At 53.3% G+C, this 24387-nt stretch overlaps 8 protein-coding genes across 8 annotated transcripts; 4 read left to right on the plus strand and 4 right to left on the minus strand.

The window, feature by feature from the left end:
* Window positions 1-112: 112 nt before the first annotated feature.
* Window positions 113-871, plus strand: POSPLADRAFT_1045730 (hypothetical protein; the record flags this gene model as incomplete). Its single annotated transcript, XM_024478845.1, has 3 exons — window positions 113-195; window positions 217-745; window positions 806-871. 3 exons carry the CDS (start codon window positions 113-115, stop codon window positions 869-871), a joined length of 678 nt encoding a protein of 225 aa, XP_024340193.1.
* A 1240-nt stretch (window positions 872-2111) lies between these two features.
* On the plus strand, window positions 2112-3577 carry POSPLADRAFT_1069815 (hypothetical protein; the record flags this gene model as incomplete). Its single annotated transcript, XM_024482374.1, has 2 exons — window positions 2112-3053; window positions 3110-3577. 2 exons carry the CDS (start codon window positions 2112-2114, stop codon window positions 3419-3421), a joined length of 1254 nt encoding a protein of 417 aa, XP_024340194.1. The 3' UTR covers window positions 3422-3577.
* Window positions 3578-3622: 45 nt separating this feature from the next.
* On the minus strand, window positions 3623-5015 carry POSPLADRAFT_1033046 (hypothetical protein; the record flags this gene model as incomplete). Its single annotated transcript, XM_024476909.1, has 2 exons — window positions 3623-3925; window positions 3963-5015. The coding sequence occupies 2 exons, from the start codon at window positions 5013-5015 to the stop codon at window positions 3623-3625; spliced, it is 1356 nt and encodes a 451-aa protein (XP_024340195.1).
* A 525-nt stretch (window positions 5016-5540) lies between these two features.
* Window positions 5541-6975, minus strand: POSPLADRAFT_1180340 (hypothetical protein). Its single transcript, XM_024488747.1, has 4 exons — window positions 6657-6975; window positions 6524-6587; window positions 6099-6465; window positions 5541-6036 (listed from the first exon to the last, which is right to left on the minus strand). The coding sequence occupies exons 1-4, from the start codon at window positions 6911-6913 to the stop codon at window positions 5771-5773; spliced, it is 954 nt and encodes a 317-aa protein (XP_024340196.1). The 5' UTR covers window positions 6914-6975; the 3' UTR covers window positions 5541-5770.
* A 1189-nt stretch (window positions 6976-8164) lies between these two features.
* POSPLADRAFT_1055463 (hypothetical protein) lies at window positions 8165-12768 on the minus strand (the record flags this gene model as incomplete). Its single annotated transcript, XM_024480642.1, has 8 exons — window positions 8165-8431; window positions 8492-8643; window positions 8696-8886; window positions 8941-9735; window positions 9793-10994; window positions 11048-11578; window positions 12392-12702; window positions 12756-12768. 8 exons carry the CDS (start codon window positions 12766-12768, stop codon window positions 8165-8167), a joined length of 3462 nt encoding a protein of 1153 aa, XP_024340197.1.
* Window positions 12769-14493: 1725 nt separating this feature from the next.
* POSPLADRAFT_1139710 (hypothetical protein) lies at window positions 14494-15906 on the plus strand (the record flags this gene model as incomplete). Its single annotated transcript, XM_024485077.1, has 2 exons — window positions 14494-15551; window positions 15621-15906. 2 exons carry the CDS (start codon window positions 14494-14496, stop codon window positions 15904-15906), a joined length of 1344 nt encoding a protein of 447 aa, XP_024340198.1.
* Window positions 15907-15972: 66 nt separating this feature from the next.
* On the plus strand, window positions 15973-18397 carry POSPLADRAFT_1069817 (hypothetical protein). The gene is made up of 12 exons (XM_024482375.1): window positions 15973-16471; window positions 16567-16765; window positions 16829-16860; window positions 16910-16998; window positions 17052-17186; window positions 17254-17272; window positions 17326-17367; window positions 17426-17579; window positions 17636-17694; window positions 17747-17872; window positions 17928-17997; window positions 18054-18397. Exons 1-12 carry the CDS (start codon window positions 16336-16338, stop codon window positions 18202-18204), a joined length of 1212 nt encoding a protein of 403 aa, XP_024340199.1. The 5' UTR covers window positions 15973-16335; the 3' UTR covers window positions 18205-18397.
* Window positions 18327-23308, minus strand: POSPLADRAFT_1139244 (hypothetical protein; the record flags this gene model as incomplete). The annotated part of the gene is made up of 16 exons (XM_024485010.1): window positions 18327-18392; window positions 18453-19307; window positions 19426-19612; window positions 19670-20247; window positions 20449-20530; window positions 20990-21046; window positions 21102-21229; window positions 21288-21409; window positions 21461-21770; window positions 21896-22071; window positions 22123-22280; window positions 22333-22521; window positions 22572-22585; window positions 22815-22878; window positions 22934-23109; window positions 23165-23308. 16 exons carry the CDS (start codon window positions 23306-23308, stop codon window positions 18327-18329), a joined length of 3306 nt encoding a protein of 1101 aa, XP_024340200.1.
* Between the last annotated feature and the right edge of the window lie 1079 nt (window positions 23309-24387).

The raw sequence follows: 24387 nt of genomic DNA on the forward strand, positions 1-24387 counted from the left end.
CCTCTGCCATGTCCCTCTAAGTCAAGACCCACATAACGTGATGGTGGCACCCCTCAATCTTGCATGCCGTCTAGCACTCCCCAAATTGTCTGACGGGTGTTCGTGGTCTTGGATGTGGTGCAAAGCAGAACCTAATTTGACCGGGCTCGCTGGAAGCACCACCAGGGACCATGCGCCTTTCCACAGCAATCCCGAGTGAGCCATCATGATTCTCAGCCTCAAAGCACTGGGTCGTGATGGCTACATTTATTCATTCACTCTGTGGGTCCACAGATCGTCGCTTCTAACACGTCTGTCCGCCTTGCCTCCAGGAACAACTGCCGAGCTCCCTGTGATCCAATGGGAGGCATGGGGCCCGGCTGTATGTCGGTGGTTCGAAATGGAAGGCCGGTCCGTGAGGTGGATCACGATGACTTGCGGGCAACGCTTCGTCACAAACGACGTGAACTACACGGGCACTCGTGGTTCCATCACAGTCATCGACTTCAACCCGCTCGCGATTCGCAGGTCGCTCGCTAGGCATGGGCTCTCCGTGTCAACGCTAGGCGTACCGCTGCCGCCTATAGTCCGCCATGGGCCAGAATCGGACGTGGTCGTGCATTTCGAGTTTGGTGCTGATCCGATGGAGTCGCCTGTCTTCGTGGACCCAGGCGTATCGTCTTTACCGTATATGTCGACCACAAGGGAGGCGTCTTGTGAAAGCGGTAGTCTCATGATGGATGAGGATTTGTTGATAGAGCTGCAGGTGAGTCTGCCCCGTGCTTTTGTCGAGTTGTCGTCGATGAATTGTATGCACGATATACAGCTGGATGACAGCGAGAGAATCAAGGCACTGTTGGTACATTCTATCGCTCCCTTGTCCCGTCAGTGAGAGAAATTCTATAATCTTCGTGTCTCAAGCTTGGAGATCGGTCAGGGTTCTCATGCAATGCGACGAATGGTCACAAGTTTGTGTTCATTGAATATTCACTGGCAATTATTATGTAGACGCGCCGACAGGCGACCCTTGAATGTGCGGTGCCTGCATTGACATGAAGTCTGACTGGACATTCTTTCATTCAGATCTCTGGCCTTCTCGAAGAGTAGCCTGCGCAGCTCATTGTTTGCATCCTGGTATATTTTTACCTTTCTGACCTCGCTACATATCATAGAGAAGCGACCAAGCACGATGCGAGACTCTTCCCGAAGTTCGCTGGGATTCATGGCCAGATGGTAACTGTTATTGTGCTAGGGGGAAGTCGCGCACTCGGTCCGAACGACTGACATTGGCAGGGATAGTGGATAACGTTCCCCACTTCGCGCGTGCTGTTTACTTCGCCTAACAGTTGGATAAGATATCAGGCTCAGAGACCTTGACAATAACCACCGTATGTCCAGGCTACAACCACTGCTGCGATGCTCTCAATACTGCAATCTTTGTGACCGTTCTGCGCGGACGTAAAGCGTGAATACCCTGTAGTGCGGATCGAGGAACGCTTCTTGGCAACAATTAGCCCACTGCGGCCAAGCCCAGAGTGAGAATCGAGCGCCTCGATACGGTGCCGCAAAGATCTAGTGAGGTGTAAACACAGGTACGCCGAGCAACACACAGACATTTCACGTACTATCTAAATGGGCATGGTCTTTTCAAAGCTAGGTGACGCTTCCTTGGCGCTTGCAGGACGCTCGCGCGCTCTCAAAGTACGACATGTAAAATAATATTCGATGTAGAAGGCCTTATCGGTCCATATAAACACGTATATATGCTCGAGCGCCGTGGTAGCGTTACACTCGAGCGTCACTTCAGCGCCAGTTGCTGAGCGTGCTGCGTCCCCCTTAGCGTCAATTTCCCCAGGCCCTATCTAGATGCCGATTGATCATCGCAGCCGATTGCACTTCAACATAAATATTAATGATGGACGTCTTGCTAAAAGCTCGACGTCGCCATTCCGGGCTCGTTGAACCCCAAAGCTTGAGGTACTAAAACGTGATTGCGGTTTTGCTGATTCTCTAACGCGAACCTATTTTTAGATGCACAGGCGTTCATCACGATGAATCTTTTTTTCCTCAATGACGATGTGCTAGGAATTATCCTGCTTCATGTCTCTTGCCGCGATGCCTTACACCTCGCCATGACATGTCGCGCAGGACAAGCGACAGCGATGCCGCATGCCCTCGCAGATGTGGCGTTTCTATACTATTCTCCTACCTCGGCGGAGCGCATCACGAAGTTTTGTAACTTCATGTTGGCCGACATCGCCAATCGAATGCCCTGTCTTCGGACGCTCAAGCTATCGGGGAAAGCCCTCTGGGGCGATGAGGCCAGCGTTCGCTCAATGGTGGAGCTGCTCGGACATACGACTCGCCTCACAGAACTCTATCTTCACGACGCTGCACAACTCCTAGTCATGCAGCCCTCCATAGCAGATGCCATCGCCGCGTTGACCACGCTCGACATCGTGCGCATGACAGCCTCAGCCGTGCAATGTGATTTCCTCGCCAGGTTTTCATCACGGCCTCGCAGGCTCGAGCTTGAACTGCTGCACGGGGCCACTATGTATCTCAACGACATCCGCACCTCTATTCTGCCGTCGAACCTGGCCGGTTCCGTCGAAGAGATATTTCTCAACAAGTGCGTCTGTATAGCGGAGAACTCAGATACGAAAGGTATCATCTTCCCGCGTATGCGCAAGCTCGTGGTCTCTGGCACAATAAACGACCTGTCTGCGCTAGCACGCCTCTTCCCGCAGGTCGAGTCTGTACATTTCATGGGAAATGTATCCGGCGCGGATGAACAGTCGGCTGCATGGACACACTTGGATCATGTCAAAGTGGGCACATACCTCGCCTTCCGCCTCGCGTGTCCAGTTCGGCGGGTGGACCTACTGTACCAGATGGGCCTGAGCACGTCGCAGTCAGTTATGGCGGCATTTGTTGGTGGTATGGCACCGGCAGTGTTGCTATGTGCGATGGAGCAGAGAAGCGTCCACCATTGGATGACCGCGATGGCAACATACATGCCAGCGCTGAGATACTTACACATGGCAATTCCGGCGCTGGACGGTCCCCTAATTGTGAGCCCTGCAACGTAATCTTGAAGGCAGGATATCGCTCACAGTCGCTCATGTAGAACGAGACTTTCCCGATAATCGCTGAACTGCCATTGGTCGGCATATCACTTGGGTATACAATCCTCAAACCATCTTCCGTCGACGGGCAATGGGCGACATCCTTGGCAAGCAAGATCGCCGGCCTCATCCCGGCACTGCAATTCGTTGGAGTCCATCGCGAGAATTATTCGTCAACACACAGCGATGATCTGGAGAAAGTCACCTGGTACCGAGTGTTGACGCGTCAAGGAGGATCAGTGCAGGTTCAGCAGCAATCTGAATGGGAGGGTAATGCGACTTTACGACAGTTGCTTAACATTACATGGGAATAACGCTCGGCAATACGACATCAGTGTATACATACAAGTACCGGTAGAGGAGAGCGAGAAACCTGGGACAAACGAGCGAGGCTCATTGATCCATAGCACGAGTCAGGTCTGTCATGCATACAAGTCATATGCAACTTTGGTTTGGGCATATACAGTAAATTGTGGTTTGATAGGCATGTTGAGGCAATTGAACGGTGACGTACTTCACAGGCGCGGCATGGCGAGTAGACGAGATTCCAACACGTCGCTCTCCCATCGTGGCAATCGCTCGAGGGTGCATACTTGGTCATGGCGTGAAATTACCTTGTGCCAAATGCCTTGGTCTGGGTAATCCATGCCTGAAGCGAGACTGAGCTCCACATATTCAGCCGTGGATATGCGACGCGCCATATACGTGATCACTCGGCTTGCCACGCCCGGGATCCAAAGGTGAGGATCAAACCAAGATGCACGAATAGAAATCGCCGTAAGCGGAAGTTTCGCCAGAAAGGCAAACGGTATGTGGTCCTGACAATCAGCAGGTGAGTATGCGTATCAAACAGACACCAGAAATACCTGCAAGTTCGTTGAAATTGATGCGGATACGCAAGACACGCAACTCGGGCGCTGCCCTACGCAATTTTCTAAGCATGGATGGTGAATCAAAAGCACAGTCGAGGACAACAGGCGACGATTGCTGAATGACCTTGATCAAATCCTTATCGGCACCGCGGGCAGTGAAAGCGAGTCGTCGCACTAGACCTCTGTAGCAAAATGTCTGAATGTCCGTGTTCGTATACTTGACATAATCGAGTTCAGGGAGCGTACCGATGAGGGGTGATCCAGATAGTTGATTATAGGCCAGACATGTATTGAGATTTAGTGAGCGTAGGTTTGGGAACGTCTCGGAAAGGTTGATCTGGTCCTCATAGCCCATGTTCGAGATAGTCAGGTGGTGAACTTGCAAGAAACGCATGCGTGGGATTTTGAGCGACGAGATGTCGATGTGCAGTTCCTCAACGCTCGCCATAAGGTTTGAGGTGAGAAGCACGTCTAAATGTAGTCCGGGATATTTGGGAGTAAGCGCTAACACCAGTCGGCGGGGACGAGAAACTGTCTTTGCGAGCACCCGACACAAGTCAGCCGGAATGCCAATCTCAAGTGACCTCAATCTCGGGAGAGCAGCCACGGACTCCAGCAATGATGAGTCATCGCGCACGATGATATTAGGCAAGCATAGGGAGAGCTCGAGAAGATTTGAAGCATGCTTTAGGATATCCGCTAAACCCGCCGTGAATGGACGGCCCTCCACTTGAAACTCGCCTGTGCGTCCAATGAATGCGTACGCTGAAAGGGATATCTCCATGATTCGCAGTAGGGATGCCCGTCGTACAACATCCGCTAGCACGAAGGCGCAGAACTCGAGGAGACGCCGCTCACACTGAGGTGGTGGCATCATTTCGTTCAAGGTGTTGAACCTAACTGTATGAAGAATGCGAGGCAATGCTATGTCATATCCCGTACGACATGTCAGAGAAAGATGGATGGCGTCATTCTGTGAGAGCAACGGCAAGATAAGCTGTAAGACATCATCGCAGAGCGCGAGAAGGTCAGGCATCCTGCAACATTGGTCAGTCTCGGCTTGATACTGCATCACTGCACTCACTCTACAATAAAATGAGGGTCCCGGGTAGTAGACGGGACTCAAGAGCAAGTTAGCTGTTCTTACAGCTTGTGCTTCAGACGTAAAACAAGTGGCGGTCGCGGTCAAAGACGCGTCTCAGCCACAAACCGGCCAAGGTCTACAAACTGAACCAAGCACACGTGACCCTCCAGCGTCCATAAAAAGTTGCGCTCTCGCTCTCTTTTCCCTCACTCATTCTGGACTCGCATTATTGTCCTCCTGTGAACGAATATCTCTTTCTCGCAGGAGTCTACTGCTTGTCCTAGACTGATTGTATACGCCTCAGCTGGAGTGTGCGCTACCCTTTGGGTCGTCGATGTGTCGGCAATGGCGTGCTTTTCCTTACCAGAGGTGTCACATTTTGCTCGGATTGTCTTTGTATTACACCTTGTATTGTCTTTCGAAGCAATATAGCTGATGCTTCAAGAATCATGATCTCATTCAGTCGCCATGTATCCATTTGCGAAAAGGTGAAAATGAGGTTGCGAATGTGCTACTGGAAAATGTTGTCAAGTACAAAGAAAATTAGTCGAAATGACTGTGGACGTGACTATAAGCCACTGCAGAATGCTCTCTAGATCGTCGGATATCTATGCGAACGACATTATGAGCAGCCAAACCTAAGTATATTCCTCCTGTCAGCCATGGCCCGTCGACGACGAGACAGCGGTATAACTTCTCCAAGTCGTTCATGCGGTCTCGGGTTTCTTTGCTTTCTGTGCGTTGACCTTCCCCGGCACGAATAGCCACCATACTGCGATGAGGAGCCTAATGCCTGTCCCGATGCCCAGCGTGCCCGCCGAGCCGATCTGGTCGATGAGCGCACGGCCGGTGAAGCCGCCTACAAAGAGGCAGAGAATCGCAATGACCTTGTGGTCGCGTGTGATGACGAAACGGTTCAGCTTGAACAGCTTCGGGTCCGCCATCAACTCACACCAGACGGTCGTTAGCACGACTGTACGCAGCGAGGAAAAGGGTGAGCAACTACGCGCCGATGGAGGAGAAGACGGGACGAACCTGTGGTGGTGAACTGCGTGTTGATACGCTTGCCCATAATACCCTGGAGCCCAATACTCGCGCTCATGAAGCCGATCGAGACGAACGTCAGCGCGTTTGTCCACGCTGGGTTGAAACGGTCCGTGGCGACACTAAGGGGGGAGTCGCTCTTCCACGTAGCGATCGCTGCCGCCATCGTGAACAGCGCCTGGATGAATGTGCCAAGCGCGAGCCACGCGCGGGAGTGTGGCCCCATGCGGTCGCCGATGCGGCCGATGAAGGCCCCCACATTGAAGGTGAGCAGCGAGCAAAGAGCCTGCTGGTCGGAGATGTGGAAGGACAAGTCACGTTGCGGGCCTGAAAAGAGGCGAGCAATAGCGAGGGAGAGCTGGCAAGCGGGGAGAGTCTCAACATCCGAGTGAATCAACCGGAGGGAAGCAGCGCACCTGAACCGTGTTTCCAGTCTGGAAACCAGCCCATACAAAAACTGCCGTGAAGACGACGGCATCACTAGTCGTTGACGAGGGAAGATGGGTCGAAGATCAGAACAAGAAGCCCGAGGTAGATGAGAATACACACATGAAACCTGTCATAAAACAGAATGCAGCTAGGGGGATTGTAGACTTGACTGGGTCGACGTCGCCCATAAGGTGATTCCTCGTCAGCACCGTCGACGGCGACAGCCATAATTTTGCTGTCTCGATGGCGGTGTCACGCGAGCCGACCGAGTTCGGGCGTTGCTCTTCTGCCAAATTCTCGGCGTAGAAGGGGCCAGGACGGATGTGCTGCCCCTCCTTGTCCTCAGTGAACGCCGCAACTGCTGGATCGTTGGACATGGCGATGGCGGTACCGCGTGAGTTGTGTAGGACTGCCTAGACACTCTTGTGGGGAAGTAAAGAGAGCGGGTGGGGCGGACAGCGGGACGGACGGAGCACAGGACCTATTCTTGTATCAAGCATGGTGTGACTGGTAGAGCGGCGAGCCGCCCGGCCCACACCGACCCATAACTTAATTCCCACTTTATCCCCACTCCAATCCTCCTCGTCCCGCTCAAATCAGTCAACAAATTCCGAGTAGCGTCCGCCGAGCATGCTTGGGAATTGCCAAGCATTCCTATCTGCCAATACGAAGACGAGATCTCTTCACTGCAATTTCCTAAAGCGCACTCTGCGGGCGGCGATGGAGGCTTGATGATTACGCTTCTCGTTCGATGCACTCGACGAGCCGCTCAAACTACGACGCATGGTGACACTCACAATTGGGGCAGGTGAGCACCCAGGTCACAGTAGCAGGATCATGGTATCCTTGTAAAGACTGGCACCACACAGGCTGCTCACTGCTGTCATGGGCCGATGACATAGCCACAAACCTACACCTCCAGCTCCTTAACGATACATCGTCGACACATGTCCATCATGTATAAATACACCTTGCAACGTGACCTATCTAACATTGAATATGCACCCGCTGCACGGGGATTGGCTCGCGAAGCATTCAATTCTATGGCCAAAACTGCATAATCGAAACTTCATCGGACTCCGAGTTGGTCCTGCTCAGACACTGAAGCACTTCGCTTCATTCGCGGTGCCTAATATACAAGTCAATATGCATGCCACAGATGATACTGCTCAAGACAGTCACTTTGCTGCACGACCGCTAGGCGCTTGAATGGTGCACGTGCAGTTGGTTATCCTCGCCACCCAGACAGTGCCATGGAACTGTCACAAAGTGCTCACTTTTATACACAGAAACATAGAGGAAGAGATTTAGATCCATTCGAGACTTAAATGATGAGACTTGGTGCACTACTGAACAACTTACAGCATACTTAATGCTGCGAGTACTAAAAGTGCTCGGGCACTTGTAGCAGTCTCTCTCACTTTGTTTGTCCCCGGCGAAAGCAAGGGCTCAACCCCCCATGTCGATATTCTCGCTTCGCTCGCAACAATTTCCGGAGGCGAGCACTGCCATACTCGACACTTTCAGAGAGCATGAGAAATCTATTGTGCACTACAACCTACAAATGCCTGAGCTACGAAAGCGAAATATGCAAGACGACCCAAGGATACGACACTCGACAATCACACTCATGCCATCTTGCCCAACACCCGTGGCTGCGACAGGTCCGCCATGTTGATGAAGATGTCGTCAGCGGGGTGGCGGTACAGTGGTGCACGCAGGCGCTTCTGGTCCAGGTGGTGGCCAATGAACCCGATGCTGCGGCCGAGCACGAACAGACCGTTGAGCGTGCCGATCTTGATGTATTCGTCGGCCTCGTCTGGCGTGAACGCACCGCTGTCACGGAGCAGGTCCACGAAGCAGACGGCAATGCAACCGTCGACGTTCAGGATGAGCTAGTCGAGAGGCCGACATCAGTGAGGGAGGCAGCAGCGTGACCGGCGATCAACACATACCGTGTCCTTCTTGGACGTCGTCACCTTCTCGACAGCGAGCGCGTAGTCGAGCAGGCTGTGGCTCGGGAAGTGCTTGTGCACGTACTCCTTGACGAGCTCGACACGGAGATCAGGGTTGTTCACGCTCTTGATCTTGTGGCCGATACCGCTGACTGGAGCACCCATCAACACGGCTGCGCGTACAGCATGCAGCCAACAACTCACTGAGCTTGTTCTGCTTCCTGCATTGGTCGACGAACTCTCGCGGCGTGAGACCGGTGTCGCGCGCTCCCGAGAACATCGACGCCGCCTCATCGAGCGCACCACCGAATCGGCTGCCAATGGTGAGCAGACCCGATGCCAGCGACGAGATCAGGTCCTTGCCCGCACGCGTCGCAACGATGGTGTTCATCGCACTGTCCGTCTAGCATGAGTACTGACGACGACCACTGACAGCTGACAGAACCTACCCAGAGACGGCCGGACCGTGGTCGGCGGTCAGCATCAGCACCATCTCGATGAACTTGGTCGCCCACGACGGCAGGCGGCGCTTGAACCACAGCAGACTGACGACGCCGCCCAGGCCGATGTCGTCCTTGAACACGTCCGAGATGCGCATGCCCGCGTAGAGCAGCTCCTGCCCGCGCTCGTCGGAGATCGTCGAGATGAACGCCGCCGGCTTGCGGATGAGGCCGAGCTCCTGCGCCCACTTGTAGTCCATCGGGATGACGGGCGGCTCGCGCTCGGCCTGCCGCTTGATCGTGCCGTTCGCGACGAGCTTCTCGTAGGTCTCGCGGATCACGAGCGGCAGGTCCTCGAACGTGTCCGGCACGACGAAGCCCGCCGCGCGCATCGCCGAGTTCTTCGCGTCGGCCGTCTCCAGGTCCGAGTTCGCCATCGAGCCGGCGTGCCCGAACTGCACCTCCGTCGTGAACATCTTTGCGCACGTTCCGATCGCCCACGCGATGATGGGCTTGCGGATGGTGCCCTTCTTGACGGCCTCGATCACGCGGTACTCTTCGATACCACCGACCTCACCAAGCAGGACGAGCATCTTGCACTCCGGATCCTGCTCGTAGCGCAGCAGGTGGTCGATGAACGTTGAGCCGGGGTAGCGGTCACCACCGATGGCGATACCCTCGTAGGTACCGTTGGTCGTGAGCGACAGGATGTTGTTGAGTTCGTTGGACATGCCGCCGGACTTGGATACGTAGCCGACAGATCCAGGACGGTACAGCTTGGACGCGATGATGTTGTCCATCATACTAGGTACCGCGTCAGCACATTGGATATAAACCATACCAACTGCCCATAACACTCACCCGCCAGAGTTACCAATCCTGAAGCAGCCCGGCTTGATACCACCCACGGTCGCGGGCCCGATGATCAAGACACCCTTCGACTTTGCAATGTGCAGGATCTCGCGCGCATGGCGCTCGGGGACACCCTCAGCAATGATCGCGATGCTCTTGATCTGCGGAAAGTTGAAGATCTCGAGCGTGCTGGAGTACACACTACGGGAACTCGCAAAGTTGACGACGACGTCCGCGTCCGCGTGCTTCTTCACAGCCTCCTCCACGCTCGTGTACACCGGCAGGAGCGTCTCCTTCGTGCCCCAGTAGAACTTCTGGATGTGGTGTCCGCCGAAGGGGTAGATCATCGCCGCGACCGACGGCGCCTCGCGGCCGCATGAATAGTCAAAGTCAAGCATCCCCTGGATCGCGCGCGGCTGCAGGCCGTACACGAACGCGCGCGTGCGCCCGTCGAACGGCCGGAACGAAGGGCGCGTAGACGCCTGCTCTGTGGTATCGAAGCGCACGATCTGGTCGTTTGGCTGCGTGCGCTCGCCGTCGGGACCGATGCTGCCGATCGCCACCTCGGGGTCCACCTTCGCCTGTGCCTTGGGCGAGGGCGGCCCGACGGGCGTCGCGGAGATCGACTGTGCGGGGTTCGACGACTTCGACTCCACGCCGAGGGCGAGGGGGACAATCGCGGTGATGTGCGTGTCGGGGCCGTACACCTTGATGGGCACGCCGAGCGACTCGCCGAGCAGGCGCATCGCCTTGAGGCCCTCCTGGTAGTTGGGGCCGCCGCGGCGCACGTAGATCTGCACCTTGTGCGCGATCAGCGGCGACTTGTACTCCTTCAGCGCGCGGATGATGCCCTTGAACGTCGCTGCGACGTTGGTGAAGTTGGCGATACCGCCACCGATGATGAGGATCTTCCCGTCCGAACGCGGCTTGCCGCGGGTGATGAGGTCGATGATGGTCTTTGCGTACTCGTAGGTCTGACCCTCTGTGGGCGCGCCGGAGTACTCTCCGTAGTTGGCAAGCTCATCCGCGAAGCCATGCGCAGCGATAGCATCGGCGTACACGACAGACGCACCACCACCGGCGACCATCGTCCAGATACGACCCTCGGGGTTGAGGACAGTCAGCTTGAGCGAGGCACCAGTCGAGGCGTCGAGCTTCTGGATGTACGCCTCCTCCTTGGTCAAGTCACGACCGAACGGCGCAGGCCAGACCTAATACCATGACGTCAGCAAGAACGGCATTAGCTGAGGCTGTAACTGCTCACCATCGGCGGGCCGCGGTCGGCAGACACGCTCTTACCCTTGGACGTGGTCGCCTGCGATCCCGACTCGTAGATAGACAAGTCGCGCGCGATTGCCCACTTGGGCCCGCAGATCGACTCTGCAGTCTGATCGAGCTTCGCAGCCATGTCCAGGTAAAAGATCGTCGGCTGACCCCCGTCAACAGCATCAAGGCAGATCAGAGGGTTGATCTCGAGGTAGGCGAAGTGAAGGTCGACGTAGACAGAGTACAGGCGGATGAGGAAGTCGACGAGGGTCTCCTTCTTGGCCGCAGTAACATGCTTGAGCAGCGTGTCGGCGATGACCTGGCGCGAAGGGAAGGGCGCGTTGACAGGAATCTCGAGCTTGAGCGCCTTCGCGTCGACGTCGCCAATGTCGACACCGCCCTCATGCGTGAAGAGGATCGCGTCGCCCTCTCTTGCCGAGTTGATGCAAACGTAATACTCGGTGTTGGATGGGTGAGGCAGGAAGGGCTCAACAATGAAGTTGTTCAGGGTGCCCACAACGGACTCGACCTGCCATTGCCAGTGGTCAGTATCTCAGTCGCGTGCGTGAGATGTAGTGATGTCCACAATCGGGCTTCGAGGCCCAAGCCCGCCGAACCCTGCTTGGCTGAGGCGCATATAGCTCAACACAAGTCCTCAAAAGACCTCCGAGAGGCCACAGAACTTAGTGTGCAGCCCTGAATTGACTATGAAGCCAGGCCCGGTGGCCAAAAGTGCGGCCCAAAGTAGGGCTTTGGGCCCGAGCCGGGCCCTGAACAACACTAGTGAGATGCATGCTGGCAGCGATCCCGCTTCTGCTCCTCGGGTACGGTATTATCTAGGAACGCACCACGTGCACATGTATACGCGTCTCCGGTCAATTCGGAAAGACGCGAAACCTTAGGCGGTCTGCGTGCCTAACCATAAAATCGACAGTGGAATCGGGGCACCGCAAGCATGCAGGTGCACAGCGGCGGGAGGCACAAAATATAACAGTGATCCCGTACCAGATTCAGGATGGCTCCCATTCGGCTCACACTGAGCGGAGCTGCCAATATCGATCGACTCTGGAATCGGAGCACCGCAAGAATGCAGGTGCACAGCGGGGGGAGGCACAAAATATAACAGTGATCCCGTACCAGATTCAGGATGGCTCCCATTCGGCTCACACTGAGCGGAGCTGCCAATATCGATCGACTCTGGAATCGGAGCACCGCAAGAATGCAGGCGCACGACGGCGGAAGGCACAAAATGTAGAGTGATCCCGTAGCAGATGCATGTGGAGGGGCGCGGAAAGACGAAAGCGGAACCACAGAGCTGCTAGGCAGAAACGGAAAGCCGTACCCTTTGCGGCTTGCCTGCTCGCGCCTGAATCCACTCTCTTGCCTCGTCCCAGGTCTTGTTGAGAGCGAGGAGACCAGCCTTGCCTCGACGCTTGATGAGCTGGTCGGGTTTCGCAACCAGTTTTGTGGTGAACACCCAGCTGGGGAGCTGGGTGTCGGCAGTGATCGTGTTGGTCTCTGGGTCCCATGACACTTGGGCGACCTTCGGAGAGGGGAAGACAAACTTGGTCGCAAGCTGGGCAGAGGGGTCGACGGAGGGTGCGCGCTCGAGCCAGTACGCGAGGAGAAGCTTCGCGTCGTATTCACGGATGGCTGGAGCTCGGCGTTAGTATCGGGCATGGTCGCTGTATGTGGCGGCTACGCACCCTTGGACGACATGACTGGCTAACGGTGGGGATCTAGGAGAGATGGAAGAGAGAAGCAAGACGAGATAGAGCGCGGAGAGAGGGCGTACAGGAGGGTATTTATTCCGTCTGTCAGTCGCCTCACTTTGCGCTAAACGATTATTGAAAATGGGGAAATGACACTGAAACTAGACCCCCAAGATTCACACGGTGATACTAATCTCGCCACCGCCGTCCGTTGACCAACCATCGCCCGACTTGATCTCCTTTCTCCCTCCTCATCTCCCTTCGCCTGTCGTTTATCGTACGAGTAGCCATATGTTTAATAGTTCGCATCACGTTCTGAGATAGCGAGCAAGCTTTGCACCCAGCCGCTCTCGCTGCTATCGTCTTGTACAGGGCCATCCTTTGACAGTCATTCGTCACGCAGACTCGTGTGGGCCATGCTGCTACTCGCTTGACATCATCGCGAAGATGGATGATTACAAGACGATTCAGTGATCCATATCTGTGCCGTCTTCGATTCTTTCTATCCGAAGGCTCGCGGGCTTTTACGTCGCTTTCGTCTTCATGTACAGGTCGTGTTCATGATCTGCGCTATCAGGTGTTCATAATATGGGGCAATTCAAGCGAACAACTGCGCCGCGGAGGTAACATCCCTGGTGACCACGTTTCGAGTCCTGAATAGTGCGGACCGTTGCGCTCCCATCAAAACAACTTCCCCAATCTGTTGTTGACATCCGCAACGGCCGTTGTCATCCTTCATAGGAACGATGCGAAGAGGGAAGCTCGCGAAGAATCTACAGCGGTTCAAGCTTGCCCACGTTATCGCGGAGGACATATGTCTCGGAAGCTCGAGGTCTTTGTGAAGCTCTCTTTCGCCTCGATCTGACGCGCTTCCCATGTTTCTTCCATTCGGCCTGTCAGTGTAGCTCAGCTTCAAGATAGTCCGGTCCGCGACGTGGTATGTATTCCGACGTTCGTCGCGGATCCGGTTGCTCAGGATAGCCAGTAAGCATCTCATCTGTGTCGGGTTTCATGCCTATATCACAACTCTTCTCTCTGGTCTTGACAAGTGAGCTAAATGAGATGTTGCTACAGCCTGGGGTGACTATCTATGACATACTCTGCTCCTCGCCCGTGGCCCAAGGATGGGGAATGACTGCAGATCTGAGCGACACGGTCAAATGACAATGATAGGCGGCGCGACTCGGTGTCCTAGCCCCTCGACTGATAAGGAAAGTCGAACACCAGTTCAAGAACATACCTGCAATCTCATAGTCCTTTGGTATTGACGAAGCTACTACTGTGCTGCTATGAACGTCTCCGCATGTGTTTTATATGGCCATTGGGATGCGATGCAGAATTGCCTGCGACAGCCTTGATGGACAGCTCCGACATATCCAGGAGAATGACATGAAACTGTGATCAGTAACTCATCAATGCAGGCTCGCTGAGAGGCGGCGCAGTGCACTGGTCTCGTAGCCATCATATCCGCTCCCCATCAGGCCGCGGTGCGCGGTCCAGCGCGCGGGGATCGGCTTAGGCACATGACCGTATCATTCCTGTCACATGCTATCCCTAGTGGCACTTCGAGGTCTACAGGGTCTACATTGCGTATCCCTTCGAGCTTCACTGACTGTCGCAAGCACCCGTGTGCTCAGGCATATTTCGATCTTGGTAGGTAAGCGACCTCTATGATTTTCCTTGTTTTGCTGAACGACGTCAATTCCTTTGTATCAGCTTCACTGCGTCGAAAATGCCTCATCTCTTTGAACTCAACGACGACGTCTTCGAATCGATTGTACCACTGCTTTCACCGAAGGACGCGTCGCAGGTTGCGATGACATGCCATGCAGGCTACCAGTTGGCGATGCCTCGCGTCCTTTACGAAGTCAAGTTCACCCTCGCGGCAGATTCAGCGTCCATCCTACGCTTTCGCGCTTTCTGCGCATTCATGATGGACGATGTTGCGCGGAGATCATCCTTCCTCCGGATTATGGAACTTCAATTGGATCAGTATACACCGTTACCTACTCGCGGCGACTATCGAATCGGCAGACATCCATTCCCAAACGCCCTGGCGAGTATTCTGGAGCATGCTCTGAATCTTCGGGAGCTCGTTCTCGAATCCGGCCATTCACTTCTCGAAAATCACCTTCGTGTATGCCGTGCTATCTCCCGTTTACCTTCCCTAAGGTCACTCAGAATCAGCGTCTCTCACTCACGGAACCCAGCTCTCACCGCCATCGTTTCGCGTCCACGCAAACTAGTGCTTGAATTTCCGCGTCGTTGGGTAAGAAGCCCTGATACATACCTTGAAGCCTTGCTTCCTGTCGATCTCTCGGCGCACGTTGAGGAGTTACATCTGTCGCTAGTGACGTGGTCTGCGGTAATGCACGATGCACGGTTTCCGCGCGTACGCCACCTCACACTATCATACACTCTCTCGATGGCAACCTCTTTCGATTTCTCGAACGCTTTCCCAGCTCTACGCTCGGTGCACTGGTACGTGTATATGGCATCCTGGCCTTATAACAGCCCCATTTGCACGGTCAAGTTACAATCTGCATTAGACCAAGTCGAATACACGGAATGCATTTCCATGCCTCTCATGGGGAGAGTGCGGCGGCTCACAATCACTTTGCGCAACCATTGTGAAGACACAGTTGCCGTGCTACAACAGGCGGCGCCTATTGTCCTCGATTGGGGTTTTTATGATGTGGACGCCTTTCAGAAATTACCACTTGTTGCCCCCCAATTGCGGTTTCTACGTGTTCGCATTGAGAAATTCACAAACGAAGTCGGGCCGGATGAGTGGAATGGGTGGGGAGGGGTCTCGCTGACAAATCAGTGTCACCAACTACTACACGTGACCCTGGAGAGCCTCGGCGAGCTGCCGCTCGTAGCGATCTCAGTTCTGGTGCACGCCAAAATATCTGAACTCCATCATGATTCTCAAATCGCCTCTCGTCTCCTACAAGAAATTGCTTCTGTCTTACCATTAGTCAAATTCGTAGAGGCAAGGTTCGGCAGCCCGACAGAACTGGACCGTACCGCATGGTTCCGGGTTACTTCGCATACAGATCACTGCCAGTCCACGCTAGAGAAACTATCCCAACGGGAGAGTGACATGCTGGAGGATAGACTGCTTGCCATTCCACGACCATGAAGGCTTGTTGTTCGCTTGATCATCACTACGCACGGGTTGAATTCACGTATAAGTATGATCGACAGACACTCACCTTTTTACCAAGATTAATGGGTTGATTTGTACAGCAAGACCCATCATATTGTAGGCATTCAGCCGGTACGCAGTTTGAGCCTGTGTTGGATCACAGACAGGCTATGTCACCTTTGTGAATTGTTGGCTATCTTGCGACCCCTTGTCCCCTTCAATGAGATAGAAGCACGTTTGTGTGAGCGGAGGACCTAATAGGCGCACGTGCGTAGTGGTCCATATGCACGATACGCATCGCACGCGATTTCGCCGCGGCGAATGAGAGAAGCCAATCGGGTGTTTGGGCAGTCTCTCGCTCATAGTGTTGAGCGAGCTATATAACAAGCCTTGAACTGTAGTAGTACTTGTCGTCGCACGCGGATGTCGCAGTCGACAATGCAACATCCATCGGGCCACGGCATGCGAGGCTACTCCCGGGACATGCCCTATTTCACCGCTATGTTCGTGATCTGCATATACGCAGCGGCTGCCCTTGCCGCTCCCACCGGATCTCGTCGTACGTATTTATCATGTCCTTGATTCTTACTATCGCTCATCACGTCCTTTTCGTCGTTCGATTGGCTATCTGTTGCACGTCGGAAACATGACTAGAGATTACGCTTGACGATCCGCTCAACCCTTACCCCACAAAGCCGCGCATCACCTTCCGGGGTGATGGTACATTCAAGATCACTGTCTTCGCTGATCTTCACTATGGCGAGAACCCGTGGGATGCATGGGGCCCTGAGCAAGACGTCAACAGTACTATCCTGATGAAACTGGTGCTTGCAGAGGAACAGCCGGATTACGTGTTGGTCCAAACATCTATACCATCTGTCACTCAGCTTGCTGACTACAGCATGCATTGCAATAGAGTCCTCAATGGCGATCTCATCACGGGAGAGAGTAGGTGTTCAGACATTATGACGATACGCGCATTCATGCCGCTTGCTAGACACATTCAAGCAGAATTCCACCCGCCTCATTGACGAGATAGTTGCACCACTGAACGAAGTCAGAATACCGTTCTCTTCCACGCACGGCGTAAGGCTCCTTGTCACTGTTTGGCTTGCTACATCTGATCTGTAGATGTCTAGAATCATGATAACGAACCAAACATCACGCACCTCGAAGAAATTCGGCGTGAGCAACTAGTTGCACCGCTCAGCTACACGCGTACGGCACCGCCTGGTATAGGTGGCGAAGAAGGTCCCGGGACGTACTGGGTGCCTGTGTGTATCTGTGTGCTTCGCTCAATCATGAGCACAATCAACAGCTCATACTTGACTCTGCTGGCAGGTCTATGAACATGAGACAGGTTTGTGAGAGCCATTCAGATCGAGCATAACCATCTGATTGAGGACCTATCAGACGTCGTGCCTGCGTTGATTCTTTGGTTCTTCGATTCACGGGGTACGTCGTACCGCGGCGCGTTGCGTGATGTCAGAGCCCACGTTCCAGTACTTTTCAGGTGGTTACAGCCCAGGAAAGAATTCGACCCCGGTACCCGACTGGGTCGACGAGAGTGTAGCAGGGTGGATCGAACAGCAAACCACCCTAATGGACGCTGCCTGGGGTCCAGCGGATACGACCCGAGGCGCCTTGGCCTTCGTACACATACCACCGTGCGTGATGTGAGTTTCGTGAGAAGTCGATGACGGATCCTCAGGCCCTTTCGCAGTCACGCGATCCAAGCCATGCAGCCTGGGTTGAACAGTACCAGAGATCCCGGCTTGAATGGTTTGTTTGCGGCCTTTGCGCGACTATGAGTACCGTGCTGACCTCGTCTTAGCGGATTTACTGGGTCAAGGATCGACTCAGGCGACGACGGACCCATCCAACATCGGGAAAGACCAGCCCTTTTATGATGCACTCACCAAGTACGTCAAGAACCTCCACGCTGTCGTTTCCGGGCACGGTCAGTCCTCGAAATCTCCTGCATCGGCCCTGCTATCTCACCTGCAGACCGGTAGATCACGGCGACGAATGGTGCGTGCGCGAGCCTACCAAGAACATCATCTTCTGTTTCAGTAAGCACTCTGGGTATGTGTTTCTCTCTCATATCCTCAGCAGACTGCGTGAACAACTTCCGCTTGCAGATACGGTGGGTACAGTGACGCAGGCTGGGGCCACGGCATCCGCAATATTGTCTTCTCGTCGCCGAGTCCAACAGATGGCCTTGAATCGTGGATCCGGATGGAAGATGGCGAGACGCACGCCAGGGTCATTCTTGATGCTGACTATAATTAAGTGCATGCAATCGGCTTGCGATGAGCAGAACCCCTCCTATTACGATGTTCTCTCGTTCGAGTCTAGCGGGTAGAAGGAAGAAATCGCGAGCTGATTTATGGTAGCTGTACCTTTACGTATGGTCACCCCAGTGTCAGCGGGGCGATTGAATGTACAACCAGTTTCTCAATGTCACTCTCGTCATCCAGCTGCGAAGTGCATAAAGTTCGGACAATGAGAAACGCTGGGTGCATGCGAAAAAGACTCACCTGCAGCCCTATCAATACTCCTTCATCCAACATGACGCTGTTGTATTCATAATCCTTTTTCTTGGTGACGGCCATATAGGGCAGATACGACTTCACTGGGCTCACGAAGACCTGCGATTCAAGCTCGCCGCCGCCGATCTCGTAGCTCACGGTGACATCCGAATCCGGGTCACTAGATAACACCTTCCTGACCTGCATCGGTGCAGACGGCGAGTGCAGAAATCCTCGCCTGCTGAGCGATCTGTGGATGGCCTTCTGATTGAAGTCGAGCACCATGATGGTGGCGGGGTCCTGAGGTCCCTGGGTAACATAGCGTTGACCGCACGTCGTGGTGATCCACCGTGTAGACAGGTCATTCGTGTCGAACCAGCGACATAGCGGTGGCCCCCATGCATCCCACTCAATTTCGGGGGGTAAGGCAGGTTCTTCGTCATCGCTAGGAAGTTCCACTTCGGCCAATGGAGGAAGCTGTGCAAGCAGGGACGACCGATGGACAACCATAGAGAACAGTCGCATGATCTGTAAAGCATCCACCGCCATGAAGTTGAACAGCATGATAGCCTCCGCAGAGTCGCTATAGAATGGGTTCGAGCCTCTGTAGAGCGCGCCACTTCCGGGAACAATGGGATTTGGCTCGGACCTACACCAGATTCCGAACCATACGCAGTTTGCTTGCAATGGAGGAAGAGCGAGCCTGCACGCAGGGACAAGAGCGGAGGGTTCTGTACCCTCAGGCTCGTTACCGAGTGGTATGCGGCAGATGTCCAGGGTATTGTTCTCAATATTTGGGGCGACAATAACATCGGGCGCTAGAAATGCGAACGCGTTGTAGATCACCTCTTCGTCCTTCAGGAACTGTGGTAACCAGATCAGTGGATGCAATGCAAGACATAAAATCGGTACTTGCTATTTTCTTGCGTCCAGATTTCCAGTTGTATATGGAGAACTGGACCGGTTCGATGTCGGCTCGTACGTTGAGGAGAATGCCCATTGTGTCTCCGACAATCTCGACAGAAACACTGCAATATCCAGGAGCAAAGGGAATGTCTGCCACATGGATTGTTCCCTGTGATGCAGCAGGGTGATATTTGCCAGAGGAGAGCTTCATGAGATGGACGTCGATCGCCGCCATGAAGTCGGGAGACATTGGGGTCCAGTACCTTTGCCGACACGAAGAGTCAGAGAAATTAATCAGATCGTTGTAGAAAGGCTCTCACTTATATGTCACGATCGCAATAAGGTCATGCTCTTGCACCGCGAGACCTATGTCGACGATGTTTGCACCCAGATCAATCCCGGACCAATTCGCGTCTGCTGCGATATGTTCTCCTTCTGACTCCGTTGATACACTGATTGCAGACTGCAAGCGTACAAAGTGGAGAGCATTGGTGCCTGTGCGCGTCGGAGAGCGAGATTCACCAAGCAGGAAAAGACCGCCCGTGAGATCGTAGATGCCAGACGGATTATGCTTCACGGGGATGCTCGTGATTCGTCCAAACTCGAGACACTCCCAAGCCTGTTCTCTTTGGCGCAGCATACGAAGGCGGTCGGCGATGGTAAGGCGGCATGAAGGGCTGGAGTTGTTCTCGACACCGGCAGCTCGCAGCTCGACGATGTACTGGAGTAAGACATCCGAAACGATGATGTCGTGCAGGCGACGATTCACGCTGAGGCATGCAGCGAGGCCAGGAAGTGGAAGATAGGCGAGAATATAAGCAAGGAGCTCGGGAGGAAGATTGACGAGGTTCATTTCGTACTTGATGATGAACAAAATGTCACCCTTGCGGCGCGGGTTCTGAAAGAGACACGGGGGTTAAGGTTTGAGCAGATGGATGGCATACTCCAATATGAAGTATTCCGCCACGCCGTTAGATGCTGTCTGGACGCAACTAAGTATATCCACCGTGATTCAACCATGCCCCCGGTCCTCGTGGGATACCTCAAGTGCCCTCAATATTTCTGGCAGAGGCGCTTGTAAGGAGCACTTACTTCTTACCTGAAAGCACTCCTGTAGTGAAGTGTTTACACCACCAAATTCCTTCGCTCCTCTTCCTGCCTCATTAGGCAATCCCGGATGTCTGTCTGGATATGCACAAAAAGGTGGCGCAACCCAAAGATTGAAAAAGCGCTGTGAGGCTGTGCAGGAAGTGTGGGGTCTTGTTATGCATGAGGGTGGTGGGGATCCCATCATGAGCATCTTTCTGGGTCACACATAATCGCACGCAGTCTGAAATCGAGTCACAGATGGAGCTCATCCTTATCAGCGGTAGGACCCCGACAATGTTCATCAGGAAACAGACAAGTGGCGATGGGCCACGGCTAGGCTACTGCAGACACGGTGCGACAGAGTGGAGACGTTCCTACGAATGAGCGGATACAAGACACCACTGTCTCTCCCTTCATCGACAGACATCGTAGCTCTATCAAGGTCCCACTACGCGTTCAGACAAGAGAGCGCGCTCGAATAGCTTAGGTGCCAAGCCTAAGCAGATAATGTTTCGTGATTGGTATCGCGTACGAAGCCCGAAAAAGCTCACTTGAACGGAATGTTCTTCATATTGAATGTCAGGCCTTGCAAGTCGTATTGATCAATCCTTGTGGCAGAACGTCAGAATGCTAACGCATTGTCACAGCAAAACATGGCCTCACTTGATGGCGGCAGACTTCACTTCAATATCAAGACAGGCGCTCGAGTCTGTCACCAATTGCACTGTCTTCAAATACGACGCCACCAGATATGCATTCGAGATTTTTGGACTCTTTGCTTCTCCCTTCTTCTGTGAACAAATGCGTATACCCGATGCGATAAATGGCAGTCATACAACATGTACTCACATCGATGCGGAACGACTTCGAGTTTTCGCCGAAATGGTGTTTCACATTGGCTATACGTATCCCCTTCACGATCACGTCGAGCTCGATGTCGCAAAGCTCCAAAGGTGCGTTAATGGGATTTGCTACAAGATTCGGTTAGCTGATGTGCCCGTAACAGGGGGGGTCGTACATACAGAACGTAAATTCGAAAGACACTTTGCGTTGCGTGAGTAGTCCAAAGGCACCAATATGCACGTCAACATGCTTGACGAGGTTGATGCCGAGTCCTGCAATGTGCGAATTGATCTTGAACCGAGGTAAGTTGAACAAGCGACCACAGATCGTAGCACTAATATTCTCCACACTGATCACTACGGGCAGTTGTTGTTTTGTCGTGAAGTGCTGCTCCAAGAGCATCTGCACCTCTTGGTTTGCGGGATTCATTGGGCGGAAGCGCCATTTGAGTTCATGTACGTCTGGATTCTGACGGCGAAGATGAAGTTCCTGCAAGCCATGGTAAATATACTTCATTGCGTTAAAATGAGAATCTACCTTGAACTGTCCATGGCCAATCTGCCATAACGTCATGTTATCACGATACCCAAGCTTTCGTAAATATTTACACACACCTTTGTGTTACCGAAGTAGACCCCCACGGCAAGATCCGCCGCGCAGGAGAAACGAGACGTATTGAAAATTGACACATTGACCGACGACTCCAAATACGTCTCCTTGTCGTCAGAGCCACTACTGAGGATCTTGAGATCACTCAGCGCAACATTCTCTCTGAAAGCGTGAAGACCTGCTCGAGGCTCAGAGGCGCACAATGCAGGACGGTTTGATGCAGTCAACCTACCTTCAAAGGTAAGGTCCTTGCGTAGCAGTGCCTCATAGACATAATGCCAATCGGCAGGACGCTCCACAGATTTACGCGGGTAAAATCTGAACTTGTGAGCCTCCAGAGTGACTTGGATATGGTCATCACACAGGATGGAGGACGCGAAGGCCGTGAACCTGTCCACACAATGTAATTCTACCAACTCACAGCCTTTGTATGGTGACTCACGCAGGAGTATCTCTCGCATGCAAGCTCATTCGCAAGGGAGTGTCAGCACTGGTCTTGTACTCATCCACTTCGGCGTCCGCTATCACCTCTCCGTGGTATAAGACGGCCAACGAATCAGGAAATTCTATGATGTGGTCACGGGGCAGATCGGTCCACTCAATCTCGACTGAAATATTCCGTCGTTCAAGCCTTGATTACGTCAACGTCAGAGCGAAGATGTGAAGAAGAAACCGACGGACCCATGCTCAACAGACTGCAATTCCATTTTAGTCAACGAAATATCGAACGGACAAGGCTTCTTATGGACAGGTGGGTATCGTGCGATCTACGACGCGAATAGTTAGCAAAATGTCGCACATCCTTCGCATCGGCATATGGATTACCTGCCAGAGATTGCGATGATCTGGAGCAAAGGGGAACAGTTGAATCTGGAAGACTGGTAATCAGAACCTCTAGACAAACTGATCCTGTGATGAACGTACCGGAGTCTCACTGTCTCCGTCGCGGACACCCCAGCAAAGTTCAGAAGAATCCCTTGAGAATATGCTGTGACGGGGAGTTCGGAGATTATTAAAATGCTGTTATTACTTCGTGAATTCACCTGTAGGTATCCGGCCCATATGTCGCGGGATCCATTTCCTTGATTATCCACCAAGCTCTATATCTCGACGCAAAGACCGTAGCAGAACTTGTAGGTCGGATATCAGTGGTGATGTTGCTTTCGAAGTGCACATTCTTGATGGAGTAACGGTGGTCGGATGTAGGCGTCAGCTCCCACTGGAAGATTCGCCCATCGTGAATAGAATGCAGAAAGACCAAACGCGGACCGCACCTGCTCCATGGCATTCACCGTCGACATATCGGCTGGAATGGTGCACGTTATAGGCTCCTTGTCGTCATCCTTGAGAAGGCATGCACGATTGTGGAACTGAAGATTGGTTATTGTGAATACGCCGGATAGGTTGTTGGTACTCATGTTGCCTGAGTAATATGGGGATTGAGTTAGGCTCCTTGCGAGAGCAACCACGATGGCCTTTATACCAAAGCGCCTACGTCTAAGGGATCTCCACCTGTCTCGGAATAGGAAACAACATGCTGATGCACGCTTGACGGACCACCGTAATCAAACCACTGCGGACCCTGCATCTGATAATTGAGCGCGTGAAGCCTCAAGTGCGCTCGTGCGGGGGACTCAGGGAGGCTTAGCCTAGGCCGTGATCATTAGCACGCGTTAAATCAGACTCTAGATTGGACTTTTATCCCCCTGCTGTTTACGACGATGACTACGAAGGTGTTATGACCACGCACAGAAGGATGACCAATGACCCGTGAGAAAGGCCCATTGAAACCACATATCAAGCTCGGGACACCTTGTAAGATTCGCATCAAAACACGAGGAGTTTACCACATTCTAGCGCAACGTTCGTCAAGTTATAAAAAGATCAAAATACTAGCCAGAAAGGGACGGCGAGCAGGGAAAATTTACCAGACGAACATGAGCTACATGAGGTACAGGCCTCGAGTTGCAATACGCTTCCAATCACCATGAATGGAGGATGGCGACCGCATCATCATCGTCGAGACTGCAATCCAGACCACTATCCCTGGACATGCGTGCAACATGCATACCCGTGCGTAGTCAACGCGAGACGGTAGGGGCGGAGCTGTCATCCATTATCTATTAGTAACTATCGAACAAACTCAAACACCGGCTGGTCGCACCTAAGCTGCAATTCAGATCATCGCGGATGTGGTGCATTAAAACATGAGACTGGCCGTGACTTATAAGTGCGGATGCAAGGCGCAAGGAGCGCAAATGCAGCAGATGCAGCGTTTACTTTTTACAGAAAGGAACGACCAGGAGAATCTGAGAGGATGCGTCAGAGTAGCGATTGATTTACTTACAGTTGTTATCTCTTCGAGATTTCAGACATACACAAAGAACTGGATGTCAGTGATGGGTGGCGCAATGACAGACACTGTCCGTGTAAGCGGCTATGATAACAACAGCCTGAATGGCAGTCAAGTCAGCAGAAAGATCACTAATAAGTGATC

The sequence above is a fragment of the Postia placenta genome (assembly GCF_002117355.1).
Source record: "Postia placenta MAD-698-R-SB12 unplaced genomic scaffold POSPLAscaffold_5, whole genome shotgun sequence".
NCBI lineage: Eukaryota > Fungi > Basidiomycota > Agaricomycetes > Polyporales > Adustoporiaceae > Rhodonia > Rhodonia placenta.

Coding starts and splice junctions, on each gene's coding strand:
- POSPLADRAFT_1069817 (XM_024482375.1), top strand. CDS start 16,336: ATGTCGCAGTCGACAATGCAACATCCATCGGGCCACGGCATGCGAGGC. Junction 16,861..16,909: donor CGATCTCATCACGGGAGAGA/GTAGGTGTTCAG, acceptor GCCGCTTGCTAG/ACACATTCAAGCAGAATTCC. Junction 17,368..17,425: donor TTGGTTCTTCGATTCACGGG/GTACGTCGTACC, acceptor AGTACTTTTCAG/GTGGTTACAGCCCAGGAAAG.
- POSPLADRAFT_1180340 (XM_024488747.1), bottom strand. CDS start 6,913: ATGTCCAACGATCCAGCAGTTGCGGCGTTCACTGAGGACAAGGAGGGG. Junction 6,588..6,656: donor TGTTTTATGACAGGTTTCAT/GTGTGTATTCTC, acceptor GTCAACGACTAG/TGATGCCGTCGTCTTCACGG. Junction 6,037..6,098: donor CACGCAGTTCACCACCACAG/GTTCGTCCCGTC, acceptor CGCTGCGTACAG/TCGTGCTAACGACCGTCTGG.